The sequence below is a fragment of the Motacilla alba genome, chromosome 3 (genome assembly GCF_015832195.1).
Source record: "Motacilla alba alba isolate MOTALB_02 chromosome 3, Motacilla_alba_V1.0_pri, whole genome shotgun sequence".
NCBI lineage: Eukaryota > Metazoa > Chordata > Aves > Passeriformes > Motacillidae > Motacilla > Motacilla alba.
This window is the reverse complement of record NC_052018.1, coordinates 44,823,836-44,850,690: the sequence shown is the minus strand read 5'-3', so window position 1 is coordinate 44,850,690 and position 26,855 is coordinate 44,823,836. Positions and strand designations below refer to the sequence as shown.

Below are 26,855 nucleotides of genomic sequence, written 5' to 3'. Positions count from 1 at the left end.
GGAAGATTTTTGAAATCTGCTCTTGATCCATCCTTCTCCAATAAAGCAGAAATGCTTTGCAGATCATCCAAATGGTGTAGGGAATAAGAGTATGGAAAGATATAACCCTTTTATTCACAGGACACATGGGTTTGTGTGTGGGATTAATTCAGACTGCTTTATACTCTTGTCATACTCTTATGCTTTTTCCTATCTCCAGGTAGAGTAGGTGAGACTTTAGAAGTTTAGGGAGATCATTTTCTTTTTTCAAGCTTGTTGTTAACAGTAATTTGTTTCATATTGAATCTTGCTCAGAACCCAGCTTTGAGGCTTCCCTTGTTCCTCCTAAAGATTGGTTGAAAAGTGAACTCTAGGTTTAAGTGGCTTTATTTAAGGACTTGACACTTCCAGGTAGTTCCAGGATCAGAGGCAGGTCAGTTTTTTCTACTGAGGTCTGTTGTGCAGTCTGAATGAAAACTGAGGTGCAGTTGAGGTGGCTTAGACAAACCACACAGTGATCAGGTAAGGCTTTTGCTTGGTTGTGAATTCCACTGTAGTGTGGCATATCAGTGTCAGCAAATGTAATCAAACCAGGCTAGGAAAATGATGAGATAAATCTGCATGACTTGCCTTGTTTTAAGGTATTTTTTCAAGCCTCAGGACAAACAAACTTTCAGAATCTTCTTTCCTGGAGATTTTCAGTTGTTGATCTTAAATAATGGGAAGATATTTATTGTCATCTGAAGGTCTTCAATATGCTATGCTGAGGAAGTGAATGGATAATTGAGCATGGAAATGGAAATTAATGCTTAGGGAACTTGACTCATTGTTACTAGTTTGAATTCACTGAGCACTGCAGATAGGCAAAAATAACTTTGACTTGCTCATAAGAGCACTTGCTCAAAATTTAAGAAGGAAGCTTGAGTAACTACTGCTAAAAAAGTTATTTTAACTGGGGCAAATGATTGTGTGAGCTCTCTCTGATTGTCTGTGGCTGAGGGGTCTGGTATGTTCATGAGCAGGAAGCTCACAATGTGACTAAAATATCCAGTTGTCTAGGGCTTTAATTTTAATTAGACTACAGAATGTTTTGTGGTAATATGGATTTTTCCTAATCACATTAAGAAAAGAGTGGTCCATCATCTTTGTGCAATTTGTTTGTAGGATTATTTATTAGATTGCTTTTCTCATAGTTAGAATAATTTTTTTGGTGAATTTTCAATGCTGACTGAGCAGAAAATGGAGCTGAAATTTTATCCTTCCTGCCTCCCTCTTCCATACACATAGTGATACTGCTGCAGGCACATGGGTTGCTGAGAGGAATGGTTCTGTGAGCATGCAGAAGTAGTCAAACTGCTGTGCAGTGATGTCTGCTAGTCTTAATGAAGTCTAATTATGTTTTTTTCGAGACATTAAGTGTCAAATGCTGGACTTCATACTATGCATAATTGAGCCTTGAATCTTCTCTTTTGTTTTGTGCCAGACATTGATTCTTGCCTTCTTTGCCCTGTGGCAGTAGTAACTGATCCATTAAGTAGAGGACACAGATATTCATGGTTGTTGGGGGAGGAACGGGAATAAGTTTTATGGCTGAAGGTTCTGAAGAAATCCGTTGGTGGCTTAGGATGTTGACATTTTCTTTGTCTGACTCCAATTATCTTTGCAGGGCTTATCATGGTTTTAGCAGGGGCATCTGAATTTGATCCTCAGTACAATAAAGATGCGACGAGCAGACCAGCGGACAACATCCAGATACCACAGGTCAGTAATGTCCAGAGGTGTTTTAACTGACCCCTTCAAGGGAAGAGGGAGGTGATGCTTCTGGATGACCAGCTGACAGAATCCAAGTTATTCAGGCATTAACTTTGTAGTGAGACAACTGTATCCCTTCAGAAATAGGAGTTAGAAGCTAGAGTTGATTTAAACTTTTTAAAAAGAAAAGACAGCATTAATGGTGCTTATGCTTATTTTGAATTTAATTGGTTTAGTATATAGGCTGCTGTATTGGACTTTTGGGGAGGGGTAAAGTAAATAGGAAATTAGAGTGTCAACCCTTAAAAATTTTGAGAATTGACATAAGGAGGTGGTCACCATTTGATGTTCTTTTAAATTGTTAACACAAATCTGGTTGAGTATGTTACCAGTAAAATAAAATTATTATCTGATGTCTGAATTAGTAATGTCTTCAAGTATCACAACTATTCCTCCATGAATATCTGTTCCCCTCTGATTGCCTTTTATGTTTATTTCCATTCAGTGTTTCCAACGACATCAGAGATGCCATAAATGCATACTGTGGCAAATAATTTTTACTAGCAGAGTATTAGAAAGTCTTATTTATCAGAAACTGACACTTGGATTTAAGAAGTTAAAAACGCAGTATACAAAATGCTCCAATAAAAGTGTTTTGAGTTGGCAAAAAGAGGGGGGAAGTAGTCTCACAGATTTAACCTTTGCATGCATACAGCTGAGTTTTCATGTTTTAAATGTGACCTAAATGTAAGAGTCAGTCTATTTTTATTTACTTGGTTGTCTTTGTCTCTTTTACAAATTCCTTATCATGTTGTGGACTTTGAGTAGAAGATGGAATTACAGTAAAGTGGGGTTTTTCAGCAATGAGAGCAAAAGTCTGGAAAAGATCTTGATCAATGGTTCTTCACCCATGCTGTTACCAGCACTGGCATTCTGCAAGGCCTTTTACATTTAATCATTCATTATTTAAGAAGCAGTCCAGCCTTCTGTAACCATATCCTGCTGAGAAGCTCTTCCAGAACTTGCTGTTATAGTGATTAGGAGTCTTGTTTGTGACCAATTTGTATCCTTGGTTTTTATCATCACTATTCTGGAGTCTAAACTATTGTTGCTGTGTATATCCTTATGCATCTGTAGACACAAGCAATAGCCCATTAGTCATCTTTTTTTCTTTGTTTTGCTAAACTAGAAAAACTGCTGTATTTCATTCCTCTCTTTTCCAAAAGGCTCATTTAGCTCCTCCTGCTACGTGCTGAGCAGGGTACTGTTCCCAGTTGATAGATTTCTAAATTTTATATTATTTTTTATCTGTTTAGAATTGTCCACAGTATTCTATGCTAAGTCTTAATAGTGCCTTAGTTGGTGCCGCTACAGTTCCTGTATTTCTGCAGGGAATGATTTTCAGCATACTTTTTTTCTCAGCTGTTTTTTTATATGGTGGTTTAGTACAACTAGAGAGGGATGAGTAAGTTTTTAGAATTTCCCCATCTTAGGTATCTCTGTTTTCCAGCTAACAGGTTCCCATCTTTGAGGTGCTGTTCTTGTTTGTATGCAAGTGCATGACTTTGCATATTATGACGAATTTTGTTCCCTTTCTAAAGGTCCAGTACTCAGTGTCATCTGTGTTTTTTTCTGACTATATGGCAGAACAATTCACTGAAGCATTAACACAGAAGGGTATTGCTAATAACTTCTGCTAGGGTATCCTGCTTTTGGGGCCACGATCAATGTTCCCATTTTTCACAAAATTCTCTTTTCTAAGTTTTACTTTGATCTGGGGCTACACCAGGATGTGCTTATAAGAAGCTTCTTTAAAGTTTCTTACAAGCACAGAGTCAGAAGATCTTTTCTTTTTTTCCAAGAGAAAAGACTGGTTGGTGTAGCTTAGCTGTTGATACCCAAAGTTCTCTTTTTCTCTTAAGATTTTGGAATTTTTGAGCTTAGAAAGTGAAGCTTCTGGGCCATGTACTAATGCTACTTTATCTGAGCTACTGTTACTCAGACCTCTTTGAGCTGTGGGTCTTGGTCCTGTGGGGAGCAGGAAAGGTCATTCTCAGTAAAGAACACCATGCTTACTTCAAGATGGTGTGGTTTATAAGGAAGTTAAAATACTTGATCTTCAGTCTACCAGGGATTTCAGGCTTGTAAACCTCCTTCCTGTTTTACCTGAAATTATTCCTAGGAAAGTTCACTGTGTCTTAGATGAGGGAAAGGTCTCAAGGTTATGCTGTTGCTTGTGCATATTAAGTTCAATGCCTTAGAAATATGGTTGAACCTAGTAAACTTTGGCAATAAAATCAGATATTAAAAATATTTGTCTGTCAATACAAATTTACTTAATATTACATAAGACATTTTTATTGCATGCAAATCTTTACAACCCACCTGTTCGCACATTGGAAAGAGGTTTATAAAGACACTTTTAAACTTTTTGGAACTGGGTTTTGAATAAAAATGGCTAATGTTCATCTCTGCAGAAATTTCCAAGGAAAAGTTACTTAAACTCTTGCTTTTGTGAACATGCTTTTTTTTTCCCTTGTGAACTCTTCTCCTGTATTTGCTTGTATTTTGCAATAAAATAGCTGTTTAACTGTTTTATTTCAGCTAATTAGAGAAATTGGTGGCATAAATTTAAAGAAGAATGAGCCTCCTCTCACCTACCCTTACAGTCTGAAAGCCAGAGTTCTGCTGTTGACCCATCTTGCCCGGATGCAAGTTCCTGAGGTCCTTGAAGAAGGTAATGGCTTCTCCCCTAATCAGATATTACTGGAAACAGAGCAAGATGCTGCATGCTACAGTACTTTTGATTCTTGTCCTGTAAAGAGTTGAATGGATCTCTGCTCAGTTGTCTCTATGCAAGCTGCTTAGTTTTTCAACTTTAATGACCCTTTAGAGCATTTACTTAGCATTTCCTCACTCTGTTGACAGCCCTGCAATATTGATATTTTACCTTTTAAAGCTATTGTCTACAAATGGCTTAGATAAATTGTTTTTGATTTTTGTAATAGAATAAAATGTTAAACATGAAGTATATTTGCTTTTCAGAGCAAAGAAATCCAAGATCAGCATAATGCTGCTCTCTATAGCATTTCCATATGTATTTATTTTTGGAGGTTTTTAGTCTACTATGTGAAGTAAAGATGACAAGACTAGAGCTTTAAATATCAGTTGCCTGTGAGCTTTGGTGTGTGTTTTGGAATTGTTAATACCTTTAAATATTGAAACCGAAATGTTTCTAAATGCATTTCTTAAGTTTCATCCATGACAGCCATAGTTCTAGGCTGACCAGCAAAGTTGAGATGTTCTGCATTTGAATAGAAATTAAATAAAAAAAACAAACACAAACCAACAAACCAGGGAAAATGCTTTGCTTCAAAATTTTCAGTACCTTTCATAAGAAAAATAATCAGTTTTAAAAAGTCATGAAAAATATCTCATCTTTCATTTCCTTAGTTACAGTTTGTACTTAAAACTTCACGGAACTGCATTCAAAAAAAGTTGATACATTGCAAATAATGTTTTTTGCAAAACGGGTGTTTCACTTAAAAATCCTAGTTTTAACCTGTGATTACCTAAAGAATTAATGTGATTTTTAATATGACTGGTAAATTGTCTATAGCATCCTGTTGTTTCTTTTTAGATGGGTCTAATAAATATTATTTCATTTGGTGTGGAAGTGGGTATACAAAATTTGTTTCCTCTTAGCACTTTCATTTTCCTGTTTATTTTTTTAAGAAATGTTACAGATGGATATGTCAGTGAGAATAAAGTGGCATTTTTGGTAATACAAGAATGAACAGCAGTGAAGACCATGCCATTAAATGGTCCAGTTCATGTAAACTGATTGTTTTACGTAAAAGTAGTACAGCATCATTGCAGCCAGTTGTATCTTGCAGATCAGCAGTTTATCCTTAAGAAGAGTCCTGCACTACTTCAAGAAATGATTAATGTGATCTGCCAACTAATAATAATGGCTCGAAGCAGGGAAGGTAAGAAAAGAAACTGTATAATTAAAACCAGTAAATATGTTTCTTCACTGTGATACTTCATAAAGTCTTTGGTTTTTGTGGGATACTTACCCTTTGATATTTAGAAACGCCTAAATGCTCTTCTGCTCTTTTTGTAATGAGAGTTCTCTATTTTGAGGATTGAAATGCTGCTGCTGCTCTGAAATCCTGAGTTTGTGTGTCCTGCTTGTGATTTTTGCAATTAAAGTTTATCCTTAACTGTAATAGAAAACCTTTTCTTCAAGATGTGGTTCATTTTCAGTAGCACAGTGTTTAGTATAAGACTTGTGTTCTTTCCATTTGCACTTCTACATTTTTTTCTCTTCTGTTATGAGTGCCTCTTGTTTTTTAGATCATTTCTTTGCCATTATTTCTTTGTATGTTGCTCATATTTCTCCATATCAGAATTCTATGCTCTTTAGCCTGCTATGTAGTTTTATTCTGAAGTTGTAGGGGCAGGTGCTTTAGCTGTATGTCTGCCATAGAAATTATAATTTAATTGAAATATAATATTTAAGCTTTTTTTTTCCCACTGTAAACAGTTACTCAGAAGATGGTTCCTTGCAGTGTAAGGAAGCAAAGACTTGGATATTGTTCCCTTTTTGCACCAAACATAGTCAAGTCATTTTTTTATGTCAAACTGGTCACCATTTTTTTGTTATCAAGCAATACTGACTGGTTGATCTTTGCTAGACCAAAACTCCTTTGAGCATTGATAGCCTCCTAGTAAGAATGCTTTGGGGAAAGATGTTTTGCACCACTATTGCAAGTGGTGCAGGAAATTGTGCTCCATAACAAAATAAAGTATGAGAGGGGATGTGAGCAGATACGGATGTTGTGTTCTAGCTTAGATTATTTTTTCTTTAAATTTGGATAGTGTTTTATAAAAAATACCTGAACCTCTGTGATATTGTAAAATACTTCAAAGCTCTGAAAAATACATTTTTAGATGGCCTATGTATATATTAGTCAACTAGAAAACAGTTGTTTTCTCTTGTGCAAAATGAAACCAAAATAACACAGGCAGAAGCTTTTTTTATGCAACGGAATTGGAAGTCTTTGAAAAATGAGAAAGACCTATAGTTTTTCTTGTAAAAGCTGAAATAAGATACTGAACAGAGTGCATTATGTACTTTGCAACCTAAATGACCTTCAGGTAGCTGTATTCTTTTCCTCCAGTTCTGAATATACACAGACATACATTCTTAATTTGACAGTAAAATAAATATTTATAGATGCATTGTTCTTTATAAATTGCTTTCAAGCAATTGCTTTTCCAGAACTTTGGATTTTAACTTAAATTAAAATAAAAGGAAACAGTATTTTGAAGTACAGTGGTATAAACTAATTTTTTATTAGCATGCAAAATGGTTATTTATAAACCAAATCTGAACAACCTCTACCACTAACAATTTCCAGGGGTTATCATTATCTCTTCCAGCCTCAATCAGTTTGTGAAAGCAGAAGAGGATTTATAGCTGTCATTATGTACTGTAGAAATGACTTCCCTAGCTTTGGGAAAAAAGTAGGCATGTATCATAGCTATAGTTGAGGACTTGTCTGGTATTTCTCTAACAGATTTTCTTAAACTTATTTCCAAATTTTGAAAGTGGTAGTAGCCAGAAATTTGTACCAAGCAGCCAAACATTTCTTCTTGCTTCCATGCCAGTGCTCTCAGCACATGGTGTTAAAGAGAAGGTGGCACCCAACAGTTGCCCATTAACAGTAATGGAATTGGAGATTTCAAGGTAAATAGTTTAAGAATTTTGGTCTTTGGTCTAAAGTGAAGTCACTGCTTTTAGAACTTACTATTTATTTAGCAAATCTAATGCATTGACTCTCTTTTTGATGACTGTGCATGTAGAGAGAACTGTGTTGCCCTGGAAAACAACTAGAAATTGTAAAGGTGGCATTGGTTTGCTTTTGTGTTGTATTTTTTAAAGGTGAATAAAATTGAAGTTATGTATTGAAATTTTTAAGAGAGTGCTTTGCTTAAGTTTATATTTGTCACCATAATTTTAAGTGACTTAAAACTTAACTGCAGTTGGTTTTGGGGCTAGTTCTAATTTTCACTTAAATCAACCTTGACGCAGTACATAAAGGGATCACATGCTCTAATTAGTCATAGATTTTCAGCAGTCCTGGCTCTATGAACGTGCAATGGCATGTGTTAATACTGTGTAAAAAATGTTCTGGGGACAAATCATACTTCGTGAAACCTAAATTGATAGTGGGATGAGAAGTCTCTCATTTTGTGCTGCATTCCTGTCTTTCAAATATTCAGAAATGCTTTTGTTACTATTAGAAGCTTAAAAATGTCTGCAGCAATTGATGCTTACCTTGTAATCAGGTCTTTTGGAGAAAGGCACTTGATAGGAATCTTCTCGAGCTTGGCGCTTTGCTTTGTGCCATCCCTTGCCTGCATCCATTGTTCTGTGGCTATTTAGCTGATACCTGCGAACCAGCAGGTGTAAATTATTTTCATGGCTTCCTTGAGATCATCCTTAAATATGATAAGTAGATAGCTGCCTTGCCAAATGAGGTGTTTGCTGCCAAAAACGTGGGATGTGCTCCACTAAGTGCCTGCAGAAGTTAGGCATGCGTTCAGCTGTCCAGTCAAAGCACATTCCTTAATTCAGGTTGGAAGCTGCAGTGTAATGAAGAGGCTGTGGCTTGACCCAGTTGTATGCCAGTCCTTGCCAAGCAACTAAAATTTGCATTTACATTTGGGATTGACTACTTCAATGTCATATGTTGTGTTTAAACTGAAAGAGGGTGGTTTTAGATAAGAAATTCTTTGCTGGTGAGGGTGGGGAGTCACTGGCATGGGTTGCCAGAGAAGCTGTGGATGCCCCATCCTTGGAAGTGTTCAAGGCTAGTTTGGATTGAGCAGCTTGGTCAAGCGGAAGGTGTCCCTACCCAAGGCGGGGGGTTGGAACTAGATGATATTTGAGGTCAACACAAACTATTCTATGATCCTTTATTTTGGGCAGTTTAATAACCTACATTAAAGGTCATCTTCTATTGTGCAATTTGACAATCAGAAGCTGTCAAAATAGGTACAGCAATGACATTAATTTTATGGTAGGGGCATTTGGGGGATGTTAAAAGCTATACTGTCCTCACATCCACTCTCAGGGAGCATAAAGACCTGTGTTCTTTTCAGGAAACCAAGATCATACTTTCCAACTTTAAAATATTTTTCTGCTCTCAGATGGATGATGAGTCAATCCTTTAAAAAAGAGAGTATTTTCAACCCTGACTAGTGCTCTGTGGTCTCAAAGCTCTAGGTGAATTTCCTGCAAAAGACAGTTTGTCAGAGATTATTTAGGATTCTTTTATTGCCTTGGTTTGCCGTGTGTTTTTTTAACTTAAAAAAAATCCTGTGTCTTTCCTTAGGAGCAGCAGCCAAAAAAATTATAGGGGAGGTGGAAGCTGAGTAAGATGGGTGAATGTAGTGTTACTTGGTTGGAACATTAATCTTTCCATTGCTACTTTTTTTTAAAGGTCGAAGTTACATCTTTCTTAGTTACCTGTGTGTCTAGCCAGGTAGTTCTATTTGTGTGTTCTTCTTCTTTTTGCATTTTATATAATTGTCACACGTCCTTCCATATAATTTGATTCGATCGCTGATGATATTTATAGGTTGGTGTAATTAGTGAAGAAATAAACGATTTGAAGAGGAGAGGGGCAGCTGAGGCAGAGGGAACAGTGATCTTCCATGTACACTGTTACTGTGCCTCATAGCTGCTTAGAAATCATCAGCAAGATAAGAAGTGGTCTGAAATGAATTCTCTAAACAGGGTTTATGGGAAGTTTTATTTATGAATTAATGGTTGTCAAACAAAGTTCTTGCAGTTTGTGTCTGCTTTGCTTTTGCATTTCTTTGCAGATGTGATGAGGATTAATAATTGCTAAGTGGAGTTTTTTGGTTTTTTTGTTTTCTTTTGCTCTGTTCTGACTGAGACTTATTTCTCCTTGTCTACTTATAATAATTTTAATTATGATTGTAGGTCTTTTTGCAAATTAAAATATGAAAAGAATTATAGGTAATTTCTAAAAGAAAAGTCAAATACGTGTTTGCTTAGACACCCCTTTTAACCAATAAGTTTATTTATAAAAGTAATGCATTTGATATTTTTACAGCTCTTATTGCCTTCTAGCATAATATAATATGCTCTTCTTAGCTTCAATTATAAATACAGTTTTCTTCTTGTATGTGATAGGCTGCTACCTATATGTTCATTTCTCAAGATGAAAATATTATAAATATTATATTGTAGAAGATTAATGTTTAGTGATAAATTATATTAAATGATACACGAAACATGTTATACACACACTCATGAAACATACAAATGTAAAATAAGTTTGTTTTGATGCTGAAATTTTTTACACTGAATTGGTGAAATTTTTGTCTATAATAATTACGTAGATACATTGTGCAGTTGTCCCCTCAGACCATGTTAGTGTTCAGCTGTGACATCCTAAATAGAGGGAAGAAAGTGTCTTCTGGTCTGTGTGGCTGGAGTGAGAGTAAAAAGTCTCCCTAGTTAATTATACTGAACATTTAAAGATGTCTCTTTCTTTTCCTTGGTGGACTGGAAAGAAGGTTTTCTGTAATACAAGTATACATTGGAAAAGTATAAGAAGAAAAAAAATTAAAATTATGTTGTTTGTTTCATTCTCCCCAAGAAAGGGAGTTCCGTGCTCCATCTTTGGGATCTTTGGAAAATTGTATGAAGCTTTCCCAGATGACAGTCCAGGGACTTCAGCAGTTCAAGTCTCCCCTTTTACAGCTGCCTCACATTGAAGAGGACAATCTGAGAAGAGTTTCCAATCATAAAAAGGTATAAAAATACAAATGATACTTGTTAACCTCTTAAAATGCTATCTGCTACTGCTTTTTACCTATTTGTGGCTAAGGAAGCAAGGTTATGAATTAACTAAGAGAATAAAAATAGATTTATTTTTAAGGAACTCAATACACTACTTCCTAGTTGTTCTGTCTGCTTTTGGTTTTTTTGATGTCCATCTCAGTTAGGAGGTGGGAATTAGGATCAGAGATCTGTTAAGTGTAAAGAAGTGTAAAAGATCAGTCTGTGTTGACCTAAGAAACAACAAAAACAGATTCTATCTCCTATTTAATATTCTTCCAGGATGTGTCTGGAATGTCCTACTGGGACTTTTTTTCTGGGGATGGGTGATGGTGGGAGGCTTGTTTGGCCTTACATTGTTCTTAATGTGCTTTGATAGAAAATATATTTGGACCCTTACATAGAGGAGTTCATAAAATAAAAAAAATCAGTTACTGTGGGAGGCATTCCAGGTTTTGTGATCCCTTGTGTGAAAGAGTGTGTCTCACAAAGCTTTTGCTATGTAACTGTAGTTGGGTAAGTGTTGGGATTTGTAGAATTTAAGGATGAGAAAGAATAGTCTTGTCTGAATACCTGCATATGTTTCTTCACTTTGTTTCACCAGTTGTCTCTGCATTTCAGCCTGCTTGTTTGTTTGAGTCTAGTGTGTCTTCTGGGAATGCCAGAAACAGTTAGAAGCAGCCCTTTGCTTCTACTAGAAGCTGTTGACTTTTCTGATAGTTTTATTACAGTGGTTAATTTGGATGAGTCTTGAAAATATTCTTTTTATCTGATGGAATTTTTGTTTCACTTCAACTACAGCCTTAGGGGGTGTTTAAATGCTTCTGTGTTAGTGTCAAGACTAAGAATTCTTAGGTATTGCATTTTTTTAATTCTCTGTGAAGATGCTTGTTCATGAAATATTCAGGTAGTCATATCCTTTGGATAAAGTAAAAGATTCTCTTACAGGTATCATTAAAGACTTACTTTTTAAATCCAGTCTTAAACTACAGGGAACATATGAGAAAATAAGCAAGTTTAGATGTATTTTTTGACATGTAGCTAAGTGAAAAATAAATAATTTGGCTATGTTATAATCCCACCTCTGTCTGCTATGAAAGAGGGGGAAAACCCCAGTTCTTTAGGCTAGTTTCACAGGATCACATGCATAGAGTTCTTAAAAAATACAGTGCTCTAGATTGGCAGTATGATCAGTATACATGGATGCATGAAATTGTTTTTAATAAAGTACATGCATTTATAATGGTGAGGTAATAATTTGTGTTTGTTTTATCCTTTTAGCTCTGCTCTGCAAATCTTAGAAGGAGTGGATTTAGATTTGTTGGCAGTTCAATACAAAAACTCCTAAAATTGTATTTGGTTGTTTCTGCTACTGTAAATCTGAAAGCACTGAGATATTCTATCTAAATAAAACCCCCTATTAGTAAGATTTCTTAGCTCAACTTTCTGAAAAACCTGGCTGAAGTAACAATTTTATAAGAAATACAAAGAACCATTTCTAAGGGGTGACATACTAAGGAACACACCAGTGTTCAAAGCAGTTCTGTTTAGTAGGTTTGAGTGCAACCTCTTTGATTTATTGTTTCTTGAAATATATGCTTGCTAGTTTCCTAAAGTGTGGGGTTTTTTATAAGACCAAATGTAATGGTGTGTACGTATTAGTAATGTGGCGACAGTGATGTATTATGAAGAGCTTATTTGTGGACTGTGTTCTGTGATACCATGGGACTTCCTTTCTTCTTTTTTTCAGTATAAAATCAAAAGTATTCAGGATTTGGTGAGTTTGAAAGGCTCAGATCGTCGCAATTTACTGCACTTTCTAGAAGATAAGAAATACGAAGAAGTTATGGCTGTCCTTGGCAGCTTTCCATATGTCACTATGGATATAAAACCACAGGGTGAGTGGGAGGTCCTTTTGTTCTGTGTATGTCACTCTTCTGACATTTTGATAGTCTGCTGGCAGGAAGCTTTTGGAGGATGTTGAAACACAACTTACTGCTATCTATGTGACCTGGAAATTACATACTTCTTTGGAGTGGTGCATTCTTGTGCATGGGAGTTACAGTCTGAGGAGATAAAATACATTGAAACATTCCATGTATTCCCAAGCCAGCAGTAGTTTCTCATACAGGAGCTTATCTGAAATTTTGTCTTTCTGTTTTAATATTTCATGAGCAATGTGGAATTTTGGTTGAAATACCACTTTTATTAGCTGTGTTAAACAGTTACACTTATTCCAGAATTTATGTTTAGCATTCTTCAGCATTTGTGAGGTTCCTCTGGGGTTCCTTTGTGATAATCCTGGTGTAGTTTTTGAATCTGGCAGATTTTGTCCAAGCTATGCTTAGCTACGTTTTGTGTGCACTATTTCAGTGAATGTATAATGCTCTCCCTCTCTGAAGATTTGGTATATTGTAAGCAGTTCCTGTTAGACAGCTTTGCAGTGGGAGCTGAATTGGTTCTGTGGTCTCCTTTTCTTTGTAGAAGATCAGTGCTAGTAAATGTGTGATATTTGAAAGTCTGTTCTAATTCTTGTTTCCGGTTTATGTTTTCATTGTGATAGCAATGATCGCATTCAAAATGTGATGTGCTTTGTTTGGGGATCCTGATTGTAATTTGGCTTATGTGTAGTCCCCTGTGAGAAGCAAATGTTAGAAGAAATATCTGTTAAGGAAGCAAATGTCTGCTAATTTTGGTGTTTCTGAATGTTATTTGTGTTGTTTTGTTGGGCTTTTTTAAACAAATAAACAGAAAATTTTATGTTACTGTAGTTTAGGATTGTATACAGTCTTGTTAATCTGCTTTAAATTCAATGTTGAAGTACCTCCCCATAGTTTGACAAACGTTTTCCTGCCTGTAGTATTCATTTGTCACACAGCTGCACTCAAATGTGGTGTGAAGGATTAAACCATGCAGATGCTTTTCTGTTTAGCTCAGTGTTGCCCTTATATAAAATAATATCTAAGACGAGTGAATAGTAAAACAGCTTTCCCAGGGAGGGACTAGAGGGGAATGAATAAAAAGTCTACACTGGAATAAAACTCTATTCCTCTCCTACCTGAGACCTTCTCTATTTTATAGGTTGGAGGTATCAACTCCTTAGTGGCTCCCCTGTGGGGTTTGTTTGATGTTTCAGTTAAACTAATCATTGCTGTTCTTTTATTTTCCTTTGCCTTCTCCTTAAAAAATAATTAAATGCATGATTGTTAATGTGGCACTGAAATTGAGTTGTTAATAATATGAAAGTCAGGAAAATGAAAATTATGATTCCCAGAACAAATATAACAGGGTCCCTCTGGTCATGTGTGGTATTTCATGTTTCTGAAGTTTTATGCTTTAATATATAATGCACAATATTACAGGGTTATGGTTCCCACAGCAGCTATAACTTTGAATTTTCCAACTTTCATGCAATTAAAATTTCAAACTCATTGTTGCGGTTTTATAGGTTGCTGAATTACCAGCTCTCATTCTGATACTATATTTGAGGTTGCAAGAGACTTATTAAATAATACTTTGAAGTTATTTTTTTGTTAAAAATTCTGGAATTTGAATGCTTACGTTTAGAAGTAGCAGAAGCAATGTTTAATGGAGAAAAAGGCTTTAAGGAAGTCTAATAGGTGTGTTTTTCTTTTTGAATTAGTTTTGGATGATGAAGACAGCAACAACATCACAGTAGGTTCTCTTGTCACTGTTCTGGTCACACTAACAAGACAGACCATGGCAGTAAGTATTAAGAATACTTTTTCTTTTGTGGTAGCTGTGGGTGTACCATAGTAAAAAAGCATTTCTGGTTGTTTTGGAAACATAACTGTGAGGTTAAGATTTGAAATTGAGAACTTGTGCTCTTAATCCGTCCTTATGGTCTTGTTTCTGAATAAGAAAGTTTTCCTGGAATAAAATCAAAATTCTGACCCATTGCAGTTGTCTAGGGAACAGTAAAAGAATATGGCAAGTGATACTGCTCTGAGTTTTGTAAACAGCAGGAAAAGAGACATTCAGAAACTTGGTTCTTGAACTAAAATCAAATATTCACTCAAGTCCTCAGGACAGTGTTTGATTTTGCCTTATGTGGGCTTATAATGTTACAAATCTCTTGGGTGTTTTAGACACTTTTATGAAAGAAACACAGTGCAGTGGAATGCAGAATATGTGTAACTGAATATAAAGGAAGTTCACCAGTGTCACATGAAGATCATTGACTGCTGTGTAGGAGACAGTGGGGCATAACCAAAACAATACTATACCCTAGCAGCTACACTTCTGACTTGTGTTTATTTTCAAGCTTAAAATGTATTAATGGCTTTCTTTGAACAAAAAACTTGAATACACAGAACTTAAACAAGCTTTGACATGTCAAAGACTACAATGTCAGTTTTTGCATCTGTACTAATGATGTAATTGTCTAAGTAAACAGAAGGTCTGAGTTACACCTCTAAGTTACACAAGCCTGAGTATTGCAGGTGAGATCAGACCATTGAAGCCAGTTCAGCAGAAGGTCTGTGTATATGAGATCCATGTGCTCGTGCTGTGGTAGCCAAGGGTGCAGTAGGTAGAAAGTAGAAGCAGTGTATCACAGTGCTGGAGTTGCAAAAAGGAAATGGCAAAGGAGACTGAAAATGATGAGGTTATTGAACGGTGCCTAGAAACTAAAATGTCTAACGGCAGATAGAAGATTCATTTAAGATGTTTCCTGTGTGACCTTCGCTAGGCAGTCTGGCATAGAAACACATGACTGTAAAACAAGAGCTAGCCTTTTGTATGATGCATGTTTTTTGTGGTGGTATTTCCTATTTGCCATATTTATATATAACAGCTCCTTGTGACTATTTTGTTTGGGTGGGATTTTTTTAATGGCATGTAGTATATTTTCAAGAAAAAAATGCCATTAAAAAATCCATTTACAGAGAGGTGTCCCAGTCTACAGTATGTTAACATTGTGTTGTGTCTTAACATTTCACATTTTTGGTTTGATTTGTTATTCTGTGTCTCTGAGTAGCAGAGCAGCTATTGAAGTTTTTAATACTCTGACAACCGGAGCAGAATTAGCATTTTGCTACTGCTTGCTTTTGTGATCTAGGATTTCTGTGCTTTATAAAACAAGTAGATTCTTTGGAACAAGGTGACATGTTGCTATTAAATTTTTTATAATACAAGCGATGGAAAAATCTAAGACCAAATGTTCGAAGTAGAGTTTAATTTTGATCTCTTAATCCCCTGTTGTGTCTGTCACTGATAAAAGAATTTGCCATGAGTAAAATATTCAGACCTGATTAAGGTGATTTAGTTTAAGTTCAAATATGAAATAATAATTTGCTCTTGGTACAGAGAGGCATTAGTAGTTTTCCCATTCTTCTCTAACCAGGAAGTGTTTGAAAAGGAACAGTCTATATGTGCAGCAGAAGAGCAACCAACAGAAGATGGGGTAAGTGAAGAGTGAATGTTCCTTTTGCTAATTAAAGAGAACTTTCTCTCAGATCTTGAATTACTAATTGTGCACTTCTCAAGCATTTTTTTCAGAAATGCCTACTGAAGTGTCGTTTGAACTGTGCTTTGTAATTTTGGTTCTCAGCTTAAAACACTTAAAGTAGAGTTGAATGACTGAAATTTTATGAACAGAATAAATATTTTAATACTGCTTTCCTGCAGCAAGGAGATGCCAGCAAAGCTAAGAGCAAAGGATGGCAACAAAAGAATAAAGGAACCAAGAAAGCTTCAAAATCAAAGAAAAAGAAACCATTGAAAAAGAAACCTGTGCCACCTTCATTGCAACCACAGAAACAGCAGAAGCAAAAACAAGCTAATGGGGTAGCTCATAGATTCAATGATATTTGTAATTTTATTCAGTTTATCACTTGTAATCTGATTGGAGATTTTGTATCTGTCTCTTGTGTTTCTATTTATGCTTTTGTGAAGTGTGTCTTCTAAAATAGCATTTGTTTTCTCTACATTTAACAATTACTAGTGAAGTAATCAGGGAACCACCATGATAATGTTTGCAGTGGCCACTGAAAGTTCTGCTCAAATATTTTAAAAATGTGGCTTCATAGTCTCTTCTTACTATTTGTTCTTGTTGTGCTTCCTTCTTGGAGGTGAATTGTTCTGTAACTTCTACTTTTTCTTTAAAGATGAAGACTGACATGAGACTTTGTTCTGGTAAATTAAGTAGCTTTAGTAACTTTATGCTCTCACTGCATGGTGTTTTCTCCACCTCGTGGGCTATGTTGTAGGTACTTGTTTAAGTTCTCTGTAATTTTCTTAAAACTTCATGAAATGCAGTCCTGGAGTCATAGAATGGTTTGGGTTGAAAGATCATTAGGCTTAAAGAGCATTTAGTTCTAACCCCTCTGCCACGGGCAGAGGTGCCACTCACTAGATGAATTTGCCCAGGGCCCCACCCAGTCTGGCTTTGAACACTTGCTGAGATGGGACATCCAGTCTGGGAATCAAATACTGTTTTTTCCTATTCCTGTTGTGAGAGCCATATGGAGAAGGAAAATGGCTTCTGTCCTCCTCTTAGTGAATGAGGTGGAAAGGATTAATCTTCACTGTAGACATAACTCTGTGACACAAGAAGAGCATAGATCCTGTGACCCAGCCTTAAGGCAGGCGCTGTGAATTCTGTGTACTGCAGTAATGCCGACAAACTAAGTTAGAGGTGTTGGGCTTTTGTTTTTCTTTCCCATTAGGAAGTTGTTGTGAAGGAAGAGGAGGAGGAGGTCTCTGATAAAGGAAGTGAATCTGAAGAAGAAGAAACAAACAGAGACTCTCAAAGTGAAAAAGATGATGGAAGTGACAGAGACTCTGACAGAGAACAAGACGAGAAGCAAAACAAAGATGATGAAGCTGTAAGCCTTACTTTTTCTTGAAGGGTAATGTTGCCTCTGGGGTTGAGAGAAAATGCATTTTAATCCTCTAGCATCCTCTCAGGCTAGTCAACACTAGGATGAAGGAGTGATGCTGGTTCTCCAGAGGTTTTCAAACCTCATTCTGGTGTAAGAGCTTTGTCATTGCAAGTTTGTTCCAGAATGAGTAGCAGAGAGTCTTTTCAGTATGGTCAGAAAACTTAGAAATGACATGAGAAAAAGGCTAAACTTCAGGAGAAAAAATATTTCTTTCAGCCTAATTTGATTACTATCTGCTGCAGATTTCTCACCTAAAGTCTCTTCTTTGAAATGTGTTCTTTACAGGCAGTGGCTGTAAAGTTGCATGCTGCAAAGTGCATTCTAAAGATGGAGTAGTTGAACAAACTTGTACAGGTGCTTAGTAAACTCTAGTAAACTGTCAGGTTATGTGTCTGAAACTGTAATAGTGTAACAGAGAGTGAAACATTGTGATGGTAGATGATTTCTGCCCCACAAATCTTACAGAAGACTTGAGTGACAGCTGAATGGCCCATACAGGGTGAGATTAAGCTTCTGATGGGAAAGGAATCATCAAACTTGTAATCAGGACTCCTGTGGATGAGGTAGAGAGTGTTTAGAGGTAGTGTTGTAGAACTGAGTTTTGAAGAATGTGTGCAGACCCCGCAGATCTGCTTTTTCTATTTATAATGTTTAGTATTGCATGAGAACTAGTCACATGTACCATTTTCATGGACCATTTTCTGTCTTTTTAATTCAAAAGATGAATGGTAATTCTTTAACTTTATCTTTGACAGGAGTGGCAAGAATTACAGCAAAGTATACAGAGAAAGGAGCGAGCCCTTCTTGAAACGAAGTCAAAGATAACACATCCTGTTTACAGTCTTTTTTTTCCTGAGGTCAGTAATAAAAAACATTACCATTGTGAAACATGACAATTAATAATAATATAAATTAATTCATCCACTTATATTTTTTTTACTGTAAATATTGGGCTTTTAAAAAAGCTTAATGCCTGGAAAAATTAGTTTTAATTTTAAAAAATCTTAACTTACAAAATTAAACACTTTCAGATACTTTTCTAAAACCTTTTTCTTCATTATTCTTTCGACTCGGTTCCCAGAGACTTGCAAACCTGTATAAAACTTAAGGTGAAACATTTGGGTGTTTTTAACTCTACGTCTAACGGCAAGTGCCTGTGACTGGGGGAGGTCCTGACCCTTCCTATGTTATGAGTAATCACAGGAGAGTTTGGGGGTCATTTGGATCAGCAGGTAGTTTTGGCTTACTGGTTGACTTCAAGTCTCAATGCAGCAATGTGATGGCAGCACAGTGTGCACTATGGAAGATGGGGTTGCTTGGCAAAGCTGTCTCTGTTCACCACAGTGTAGTCTGGAAGTGGCAAAAGCCAGCTGTGGAACAGTGTTTCCTATAGAGTTCAAAAGTACAAGTTCTACTGTGGATGAGTGTCAGAGGGAATTATATATTTGAGAGTGGTAATTATATATTTGAGAGTGGTGACTCAGTATAGGCTAAGGTGTGTTTACAGCAGCCTTTGGTGTTGAAAGTATTACCTGATAAATCAGTTTTTACTTGCACTAACTGCTAGCCACTCACTTGTCTGACAGGCCCTTAACAGCAGTGGAACCTTGAAAAAGAGGAGATTTTTCCAAACGGAGGGTTTGTGTTCTGAGCAGATAAGTTAGGTCCTTGGGGTGACCTGATTGGAACCAGGAGGGAGTAGTATTTGGCCACATTTTCTTTCTTGGCCAGTGGTTCAAGAAATGGCTAATCAACTCCTTTCCTTCCTTGCAGTCTGACTAAGGAACTAATCTAGGATCTCTTCTCTGTTGTTGTGCTATCTCCAATAAGGCAAATAAATTGTCTTCCTGAAGGCCTTAGCTGACATCTAGTTTTGTAATGGCTGAACTTGAAGCTGTATTTTCCTGACAGTAGTTGAGTGCACTCCCATCTCTCAGTACAGCTTCCACCAGTACACCAGCATAGTGGAAAAAGGTGTGCTGGCAGTCTGCTCTTCTGGCTGCCTTAGATCATGTCAAATGTGCTGCAGAGTCTTAATACCTCCTTGCTGTGAAGGCAGCTGGCTTTGGTCATCAGTTGAAGCTCACAGGCAGTAAGTGCCATGCCCAGTGCCTCAGGGATGCTGAATATTTGTATTTCTCTTTTACTGAAATTAGGGCCCTTGCAGAGACTTTGCTTATACTTACTCTGTATTGGGCTGCATAAGCTTCAATTGGCTTTGTGATAAAAGACCTAAATACACCTTTCTGCTAAAAAGAAATCTAGGGCTGATCTGAATGCTTGAACTTAAAAGATACACATATCCTCTCATTGTACTGCAGTTGTAAATTTTCCAACTTCTCTTCACTGATTTAATGAAAGTTGAATGCAGCTGTACTTTGTGCTGTAGCTGCAGTGGGAGCAGGTTCAGATAGAGTTGATTTGCAACATCTGAAGAACAAAAACCATCATACTCTGGTTTGTTTTTTTTTTTCTCATCTGTTATTTAGAGTATTATTTGTACTGTGGTCATGGCCAGTTCAGAGATAAAAAATTAGAGATAAAATGCCGTGTTCCAGATTTTAAAGATGTTTGAGTAGTAGCTGAGCATAATAATACCTGTTCTCAGGAGGCCGCCCTAATGCTGTTTCATCCAAGTTTTGGGGCAGTTGATTACTCTGCCAGAGATGTGTCTTTAATCTATGCAGGTTCCTAAAAGAATTATCTTCTGCTCCTGCATCCATGGGTCTAGAAACTGCACAGATTGTAGTTTTGACATTTTTTAGGTAGAAACTGGCCTTGGTGTTCCAATTTCATGAACATACTGGTTCCCTGGCATGCCAAACCTTGCACCCATCTGTTAAAGGGCGTTTTGCCCACTTGCCTGTTAGTTTGCCAGATTCTCACAGGCATAAACTTTAAATTCCACCCAATAAGCAAGAGGAAAATCACAGTCCTGCACAGTTGTCCTTTCTGTAAAAAAGTGATGGCACTTCAGGGTCAGGAACACTCCTGTAATTTCCAAAAAATATAGAGTCCTTTGAACTTTACATCAACGGTTGTCATTTGCCCTGGTATTTTTCCCCCACTTGGCTGTTATTTTTACTAGTGTTTGTGAAAAGCCATTTGATGATTTTGATCTTTGTCTCTTTCCATCACTTAACAGCAAGGAATTTTTTTTTTAAACAATGCATAGTTAGTCAGCACAATGTTTTGGTAAAACCAAAAGGAACATTGATACAACTGCAGGTCCTTTTTGTTATGGTCACAGTCCTCATAGGCCCAAAATGGATTAGCCATTTCTGTAATGGATCTTGCTTCTGTAGCTCTTGTTCATCTGTACTATTTATACTGTTCATCTTTCTATTCCTAGAGGCCTCTTGGCTAGGAAATAAACACTTTGACTGCCTAAGAATCTTCTTTGCTACAGCTGTCAAGAAGATTGGCAATATATTTACTGTTGAAACTTACAGATAAAATAACTTATGCTTTGTAATCACACGGGATGGTTTTTCCTAAAGAAAATCACTTGGAATAGTTGTAAGAAGGATTTAGAATTCTACACATTCTGGCATTAAATAGCATACAAATAGGTTTTTGTCCTGTTCTCTGTGCCCGTTCCAAGAACACGAGGGAATGCTGATGCTTCACTGTGATGCTTTTGCTTTTATACACTTCAAAATGGGTATTTAATATGTTGAGTTAATTTTACATTTCTCTGTTCTGGGACTCAGGAGTGCTAATGGGTTTTTTTAGTTGTTGGTGTGAGTGTCTTGCTGTTGTAAATGGTTGAATTTTTCAGTGAAATTGTGATAGTATAACAATTAGTCACTTCAAAAGAAAAAAAGTTAATTTGGCTTCTGTAATTTTTCAACATGCATGATTTAAATCTCAGCTCACCAAACACTGGCTTCTGAAGTGTTAAAATAATCTAAATCTACTGAACTTTCAACTACTCCGGTAGAGACAAAAATTGTTCAAATTCTACATATTAAAAGCATTTGCTTCCCAAGGGTGGAGTTCAGAAGTTGCTCCCTGGTGGTGTTGAAAGTCCAGTGCATCCTTTATTTCAGTCCTTCTAATGCTGTTAGATTAAAAATAAAACAAAACAACTACTTTTTATGGGACAGTGAAGCAACTGCCTGATTGTTTTTGGTGTAAATGTAATAAAAATTGGCTCCCTGGTTTGGAGCTTTGACTTGTAACTAATAAGATGCACTTTTTAGGACTCCAGTCTGTTATAAACCTGAGTTACCAAACTGTCAGGGTGGGTAAAAGTTGGTTTGGAAGACAGTTCAACATTTGGGTTATCTAAAAAGAATGTGTGTACTCCTCTTTTTTCCCTAAAGGGTAAGATTATGCTGTCATGACTAATATCTGTCCACTAAAACACTTCTTCATAACCATCTAGAAGTCTTCCCCCTTGTCCCTCACTATTCTCACTTGTTTTAAACAAAGGCTTAAGGAAGTATAGGAACAGGAACTTGCTTTGCAGTACTAAACTTTTCTTTTTTTTTTTTTTTTTTACAAAAAACGGTTTCAGCTACTATTAAAACAAAGTGGATTTTGCTTAAAATGAGTGCCAGAGGGTTAACCAAAAAGGTGTAGTGTTTAAATGAAGAACAGTTGATGTTAGAGAACTGTCTTTACCATTTGGGAATGGTTGTTGTGTCTGTGCTGCTGAACTGCGCCGCAGTCTTGGAATCCTGACTTCAGTTGAAGGAAAAGACCACTATTTTTGTACAGCATTGCTGTCTTGTGTGAAGGATCGTACTAATTTAATTTAGGAACTCTGTTCTAGCATCTCTGATGGCAAAACCTTGAGACCTGCAGCTATTTGGAAACCTGTCTGTGATAGGGAGCAGTTGTTGGGCATTCTTTACAAATATACATCGATATTGATTGATACTGAGTCATTTCCTTGAAATGAAATCTCAAATGTGTTCAAATGTCATTTCACTTTTTGGAGGGAGAAGCAGTGGGACAGAGCACACTTGCCTGAAAAAAGACTTTTCTGTGAAGACTTCTTTATCTGTTTTTACACTTTCCTTGCTTTATATGCTCAGCTTTTTATCCAGGTTGGATTTCTCTTGAAGGACCTAACGTTGTTTTATATTGCATGAAGTTGCTTGTTAATCCTCAGTGGACACAATTCTTCGGGGTGGTTCCATGTCCCGCATGGTAGCTGAAGTTGAATATGTGGAATGAAGCCTTTGGAGACCAGCAGTTACTTGTCATAACCTGTTTGCTTTCAGTGTGCAGTGTCCACCGTGTATTTTATTCATGCACATCCAAGAGTTTGAAAAAGCCACCAGACACAAACTTTCCTTTCTGTCTGTATTACAAAGACCAGTGAATCCTAATTGACTGTTGAAAAGTGTAGGGGCATCTTATTCTCTGACTTCTGTAATGCTGGTGGTTTTCTAACTGTTGTTTTTTTCCCCTTTATGAAAGGAAAAACAAGAATGGTGGTGGCTGTATATTGCAGATCGGAAGGAGCAGATGTTAATATGTATGCCATACCACGTTTGTACACTAAAAGATAAAGAAGAGGTAAAGTACTTGGAGAGTTTTATTTGGGGTGTATTACTAAACTCTGTTGAAGTGTCTCTGGTATGCAAATATATGTAGGTTTTAATTTTTTAAATTCTTATCTCTTAAGATGGAAAACAAATTTTACTCTCTTGATAAAAGGAGAGAAGTGCCTTTTAACTATGCAAATTGATAGTGGAGAAAGAAAAATTTAGGACAACTTTGAAGTTTCTTTTGGAATATGTTTGGTTTATTTTTTCCTTGATACCAAAAGATGATGAAAAGCAGTATTCATACGCAGTGAAATTCCTAAAATTACTCAAATTGTTGGAAATATTAAGTGTTCTCTTTCTGTACAGGAGAGGCTGTGACAAATTAATTAGCTTTGGGTCATATAAACTTTGCTGAACCTGTAACCTTTGGCAGTGTTCTTCTTGCCACTTTTCTGAAAAATGAAGACCTAATGTGTTTGTTCTTCCAAATTAGATGTTACATTCAATTTCAAATAACAGCAGAGTTAAGATAAAACTTTCTGCAGACTAAATATTTTAACCTGTTTGGGTTTTTGAGGCTTAGCATACAGCAGGGTGAAATTGTTTTCTTAATATAGCTCTTGGCCTAATTCAGAAAAAAATGATTGAGTAATTCAATTATTTTTTTAGCTTTCATGGCAGGTGTTGTGTTTATGTATTGTTGCTCTTTTCTGCAGGCATTTTATTACAAAGAGATATTTAAAGAAGTGTCCCTAGTAAGAAACTAAAACTTTCTCTTATTCTGTAGTAGTGTTCATTGGAGGACTCGTACTTGTTTCAATGTCATTTGAAAACAGTAAGAACTTTATGGTGTAAAATCTCTTTTGTAGGTAGAGCTGAAGTTCCCAGCACCAGGCAAGCCTGGAAACTATCAGTACACAGTTTATTTGAGATCAGATTCATATATGGGATTGGACCAGATTAAACCATTGAAGGTGATGTTTGACTCTGTTATATACTTGTATTACATTGAAAACTATTTCTTATGGTCATTAAAAGACCAGAAGTCCTGTTAATAAGAATTCATCCTGTCCTAATTTTAAAAGAAGTGGGAAAGATGGACTTAGAAATGGCTTCTGCCTAATGTACAGTGGTAGTTTTACGATGGATTAAGTGGGACTAAAATTTGAGATGCTTTTCCATGCATGTGCATTTTAATTCATGTTTTTGTAATGTTTATTCAGTTTCTGCAGTATGATTTGCTGTGGCTTTTTATACCTTGAAGTTTGCCATGCCATTTCCCTGCCCTTCCTTAGTCCTAGATTCATTCAGTTAATCAGAAAAATCTGGGCTGCCTTACTTCTGGAAGCAGCTCTTGATTTTGTTTTTGGTTTGGGGAGTGGGATGGGATTTGTTTTGTTATGTAGTTGTTTTTTTTAAACGGTTCTTTTTTGGGTTGCTTGTTTGTTTTGTGTGTGTGAGTTTGTTTGTTTTCCCAAATTGCTGTTTATTGTCTGTAACCTTTATTCCCCCTCTCTTCTCTTTCCTTAACCAATTACAGCTGGAAGTTCACGAAGCAAAACCAGTGCCAGAAAATCACCCACAATGGGATACAGCAATAGAAGGTGATGAGGACCAGGAAGACAGTGAGGGTTTTGAAGACAGTTTTGAGGAGGAAGAGGAAGAAGAGGAAGATGACGATTAAACATACTATTGATTGACTACAATATCTGCACACAGTGCAAGCTCTTGGTCTGACTGTGGAACTTGTACAATTAACCAAGAAACACAGTACAGAAGCTTTGAGAAGGCTGAGTTTAAATTTTCTTTACCAATTAAGAGTGCATTATGTAACTTCTCAGTGGAGGTGAAACAAATCTGTTGCCATTGATACACCTTGGAATATGCTTATGGCTCATAGCCTTCAAAGTGCAGGATGGTGCATTTGTTTCAATTGAAAATAAAAGCTTTTTTATTATAAATGTCCAAAAGTGTGGGCTATGTATTGTCTGATCAGTTTAAGGTCCAATTTAAATAAAAGGTACTGTTAGCTAGGAGCAAACTTTCAATCAATTTTTCTGCATTAGGAATTTATTTTAGAAAATGTTTTGGTATATTTGACATTACAAATATCTGTTGATTGAAGCAACATTTGCTCACTTTCAAACTTGTTTGGTTCTGTGGTATTCATTAACTATTTTGTGGTGATACTGCTCACATCAGTCATAGCTTTAAGAATCTGTTTTACTTAACTTGATCATTACAAATTGGCATCATATCCATTGCCACATTCCATATATTCTGGAGGGCTGCTTTTTTTAGGACTGTTGCCTTTTTATGCCCGAGATTACAATGGAAATCATAAACTTTCTTGACTCTGCCATAGGATACTTATTAATGGCTTAAAACATTTTTAAGCCTTTATTTCATCAGATCGACAGGAGATCTGAATCTTTTGATAAACAGAATGTCTGTAAGTAATTTTGGGACCACATGTTATGTAAGCTAGTGGCTTTTGTGTAATACCTTTATAAAAGGTACATGCTGAAAGCCGAAGTATATTCTTAATTCTCAATCTACCTGACACAGAAACATTTTAAGGGTAAAATACAACATGCAGAGAGGGCATGTTTTGTATCAGTTTTGAATTCCCATCAATAAACTGGACAATTTGATGGCTGTTTGCATTTGTAATAGTGTGCATCTTTGTCTGAGGTTGTTGGTTTGTTGTTTTGTTTTTTTTCCCCTACCCTAGTCTTCTGCAAGGTTGTAAACAAGTTAGTGATTCTATTCCTACCCCTTTTAAAGAAAAAAAAAGTCTAATTAGAGAATAAATGCAGGGAGGAGAGCATCAGGGCTATTAGTGTATTCTATGAAACTTTACAAAAGCCATGGGTGGGTTCTTCCTTTTCTTCCTCTCAATAAAACAAGTGAGATGTTGCATTTCTGTACTTCAGAAATACTTACGAGTGTTCTGCAAGTAGGAATAGATGTATTTCTGTTCCTGTGTATTGAACTATGAAAATACAATGCTGTAAAATGTGACAAGTTCTCATGCAGGAAAATTTCCATCCTATAAAAATTGCCCGAAGTCAGAATAGGTGCACACTAATTTGCAGCCTTGTTTGTTAGAAAGGGTTGTCACTTTAAATGAAAATTTATCTTGTTATATTCTTTGTAATTACAATAGATGCAAATAAAATTTGAAGGTGTTCTAATGAGATCATGGTATTTTTCAGAGTACTTCTGAAGTGCACATTGTGCAGAAAAAACTTGTAAACCATAAGCAGTGTCAGATGTTCAAACTCAAGAACGAAAGCTAGGTATAAATTAAATGGCTTCTACACTTGATGCCTTGTAACTCCAGTTCTGACTTGCAAACTGCAGTAGAGAAATAGCAACACGAATAAAAAGCTCTAGTTGTAGTCCATAGGCTTTTGAGCCAAATACTGCACTGGTGAGAGAAATGATAGGAAAGAGTCTAATGACTCTTCCTCAAGCAAGTAGGAAAGGTGAATGCTAAGATGACTGAACAACTCCTAGTGAAAGTCTGCAGTTGTTTAGGGTAGAGAGTGGTGAGTCAGGAGGTAGAGTTGATAATAAGAGCATTCTGGATGGGTTGGGCTGCACTCTGACCACCAATCTCTAAATTTTGCTGTTAACAGTCAAGGTATATAGATGTGAATGCATTGGAATTATTTTAAAAAGAAAAAAATCATGTCTCTGGTCTGAATACTGAACTGGTTTCTTCTTGAATATTGAAGGTGACAGCTGGGGATAATTCTGTTGAGCCAACAAAGGCTAAATCTAATACTTCAAAGGTGTGTCTCTTGTATAGTCAAGGTAACTTAG

The 26,855-nt window shown here is 36.3% G+C and overlaps 1 protein-coding gene across 1 annotated transcript in view; it reads left to right on the top strand.

The window, feature by feature from the left end:
• The window catches only part of SEC63 (SEC63 homolog, protein translocation regulator), a 53,943-nt gene extending 28,261 nt beyond the window's left edge, over window positions 1-25,682 (top strand). Inside the window, exons 9-21 of the mRNA XM_038131773.1 lie at window positions 1,646-1,740; window positions 4,336-4,468; window positions 5,628-5,720; window positions 10,434-10,588; window positions 12,366-12,513; window positions 14,259-14,341; window positions 15,981-16,040; window positions 16,265-16,423; window positions 17,305-17,463; window positions 18,276-18,377; window positions 22,954-23,052; window positions 23,894-23,998; window positions 24,565-25,682. Of these exons, the coding sequence (XP_037987701.1) occupies window positions 1,646-1,740; window positions 4,336-4,468; window positions 5,628-5,720; window positions 10,434-10,588; window positions 12,366-12,513; window positions 14,259-14,341; window positions 15,981-16,040; window positions 16,265-16,423; window positions 17,305-17,463; window positions 18,276-18,377; window positions 22,954-23,052; window positions 23,894-23,998; window positions 24,565-24,708 (1,535 nt within the window). The 3' untranslated portion in view covers window positions 24,709-25,682. The remainder of the gene's footprint in view (window positions 1-1,645; window positions 1,741-4,335; window positions 4,469-5,627; window positions 5,721-10,433; window positions 10,589-12,365; window positions 12,514-14,258; window positions 14,342-15,980; window positions 16,041-16,264; window positions 16,424-17,304; window positions 17,464-18,275; window positions 18,378-22,953; window positions 23,053-23,893; window positions 23,999-24,564) is intronic.
• Window positions 25,683-26,855: the final 1,173 nt, after the last annotated feature.